Source organism: Terrapene carolina, unplaced genomic scaffold (assembly GCF_002925995.2).
Source record: "Terrapene carolina triunguis isolate 2854851 unplaced genomic scaffold, T_m_triunguis-2.0 Scaffold29797, whole genome shotgun sequence".
Lineage (NCBI taxonomy): Eukaryota > Metazoa > Chordata > Testudines > Emydidae > Terrapene > Terrapene triunguis.
In genome coordinates, this window is record NW_020694148.1 from 745 (window position 1) to 3,435 (window position 2,691).

The window sequence follows — 2,691 nt, forward strand, 5'->3', positions numbered from 1 at the left end:
TTTGGCGCTTGTGGCACTGCAGATAGCGACACACTCCTGTTAGGGCAATTACAGTTACCGCCTGGATTATTATTGGTAGTAGGCTGAGTGTTCTGAAATACTGGGATAGGCTTTTTTATAGTGTGTCCCACAGTGCTGTGTGTAGGAGACGTAAAACAGAAATTGAGGGTAGTGACATTACAAATGAGGCCTTTCTATATCTATATGTCTTGCAATTAGTTACTACACAGTCTGTCCATTCATGTTGTAGGTTACCCTCATTGCTGGCTGTTACCCTCTGGTAAACTGTACTGGGCAAGAAAGAGGAACGGCTAGCGTCTCTGTTCCATGGGTAGCATTGCTCTGTGATACACCCGTAGCTGACATAGATCCAGGTGTTTCTTGTAGATGCTGTTTTTCAGATAACCTACTGAATGGACAGTAACCAATTTATTAAATATCGCTGTGTTAGGATTTAGTGTTGGTACCCAGACACTGACCAAGATTGTTTTGAATAACATGTGCCTTAATTAGGACTCAGTGTCACTGACCCCAAAGTGTGACCGGTACTACCAGGGAATTTGTTTACCCAATTTGTAATTACCGTGTAACTTAATATTTTTACCAATTTGTTTTTTTCCGAGCCTTCATGTTGTTCGCTGCCATTCGTTTGTTGATTTTTTACCTCTGTGTTGGTTAAAGAGTTTAGCAATGGTATGCACATTGTAAGTGAAGTACAACAATAACACACTTGCTTTTACATAGTAGCCAAGTGTAACTTAGCTGACAGTTGTTTCTAACTGATCGTCACCTTAACTGTGCATATATCGTAGGCTCTCGCCAGTGTCTTCTCCATGCTGTCCAGTCATCCCTGGCTCCCACAACCTCCGAGCCGCCCCACGCTCGCCACAGCTCTTCCTCTGCAGGGGGTGAGGTGCCTCCTGTCATACCCGCTCCCTTGACTGGTGGCAGATCAGTGACTGTGTCTCACTGGTGAGAAATCTCACACAGAGAGAGGTAAATGCTCTTGTTATACCCATGCACAGTTTGTGTGGCTCTGGGGACTGCTACACAGGAACAATGAGCAAGCTGAGAAGTTTGCACATTATATAAAGAGAGCGGGTAACCCTGGAACATGTGAGGGACTAGATAAATACAGCTGCCATGTGCAGGAGCCACTGGCAGCTTCCTGGAACAGTGGGCCACAGGGACACAGACATTAAACCAAGGGCACAGATGTTAAACCAGTGGGTCCGGCTTCTAGACAGGGGTGCCATGGGGCTCCGTGTGCTTCCCCCCCCCCAGCACCGGCTCTGCACTCCCATTGGCCGGGAATATTTACTGTACTATTTGTTACTACATGTGTAATCCCCATCACAGTGTTTCTCTCCCTTCGCAGACACCTGGAGCATTTCTGAGCCTGATGGACGCATTGACCACATCATGGCATCTTTCAACCTCACCCCCTCTGACCCTTCAACATTCACCCTAATGGGCATCCCTGGCCTGGAAGCGGCTCATGTCCTGATTGCCATCCCTTTTTCTGTGTTCTACCTTATTGGCCTGTTGGGAAATTTCACTGTTCTGTTTGTTGTAGGCAGAGATCAGACCCTGCACAAGCCAATGTACCTGCTGATCTGCATGCTGGTGCTCACAGACATTGGCAAGTCTACCTCCGTCGTGCCGAAGGCACTGTTTATATTTTGGTTCAATTTGAAAGGTATTACTGTGGGTGGCTGCCTCACCCAGATGTTCTTCCTTCACGCGGTTGATGTCATGCACTCAGCCGTCCTTGTGACAATGGCCTTCGATCGCTACATTGCCATATGTAACCCTCTGAGATACACCACCATCCTCACCAACGCACGAATAGCTAAGCTAGGACTAGTGGGTATGATAAGAGCTGTTCTCTTCATTCTGCCTGCGTCCCTGCTCCTGAGCAGGCAGCCATTCTGTGCCAACCGCATTATCCCCCATACATACTGCGAGCACTTAGCTGTGGCGAAGATGTTGTGTGCGGACATCACAATCCACATGACGTACAACTTGGTGATACTGTTTGTAGTCATTGGGTCAGACCTGACACTCATTGCCCTGTCCTATGGTCTGATCGTCAGGGCCGTCCTCAGAATCTCCTCCAAGAAAGCCCACCAGAAGGCCCTCAACACCTGCACAGCCCACATCTGTGTGATGCTGACCTCTTATTCTCCCTCCGTCTTCTCCTCTCTGACACAGCAGTTTGGTCAGGGCATCGCTCCCCATGTTGACATCATCTTGGCAAACATCACTTTCCTCATCCCCCCCATGCTCAACCCTATCATTTATGGCGTCAAAACCAAAGAGCTTCGTGACAAAGTGGTCAAATACATCTGCAGAACATGATCACCAGGGGTCATTGACTTTAATCCTGTCTGACAAGATTGGGAAAGGATTTCTCCTCATTAATCAAGGGTGCTCTGTCCCAGTTTGGCTGAGCTCAGCATTTTGGAAGTTCACAGTATTAGAAGCTCCTCACACCTAACGTCTTATCACTCCATCACCAAGCACTGCTCTCTCCGTTGCTGAGTTCCCTCTATCTGACCATCACTTGAACTCTTTCAATGTCACCCATCAGCCTCGAACCCTAGACACCCTCTCATGCACACTTTCCAATACTTCCAGACCACAAGAAGATACTGCAGCTTTCTGAAGCAAGGTGGCTTTCCATTAGTC

The 2,691-nt window shown here is 47.8% G+C and overlaps 1 protein-coding gene across 1 annotated transcript; it reads left to right on the forward strand.

The window, feature by feature from the left end:
- Nucleotides 1–1,378: 1,378 nt before the first annotated feature.
- Nucleotides 1,379–2,361, forward strand: LOC113409112 (olfactory receptor 52D1-like; the record flags this gene model as incomplete). The annotated part of the gene is made up of 1 exon (XM_026662710.1): nucleotides 1,379–2,361. A coding segment is annotated over one exon (983 nt), but the record flags the coding sequence as incomplete, so codon positions are not given.
- Between the last annotated feature and the right edge of the window lie 330 nt (nucleotides 2,362–2,691).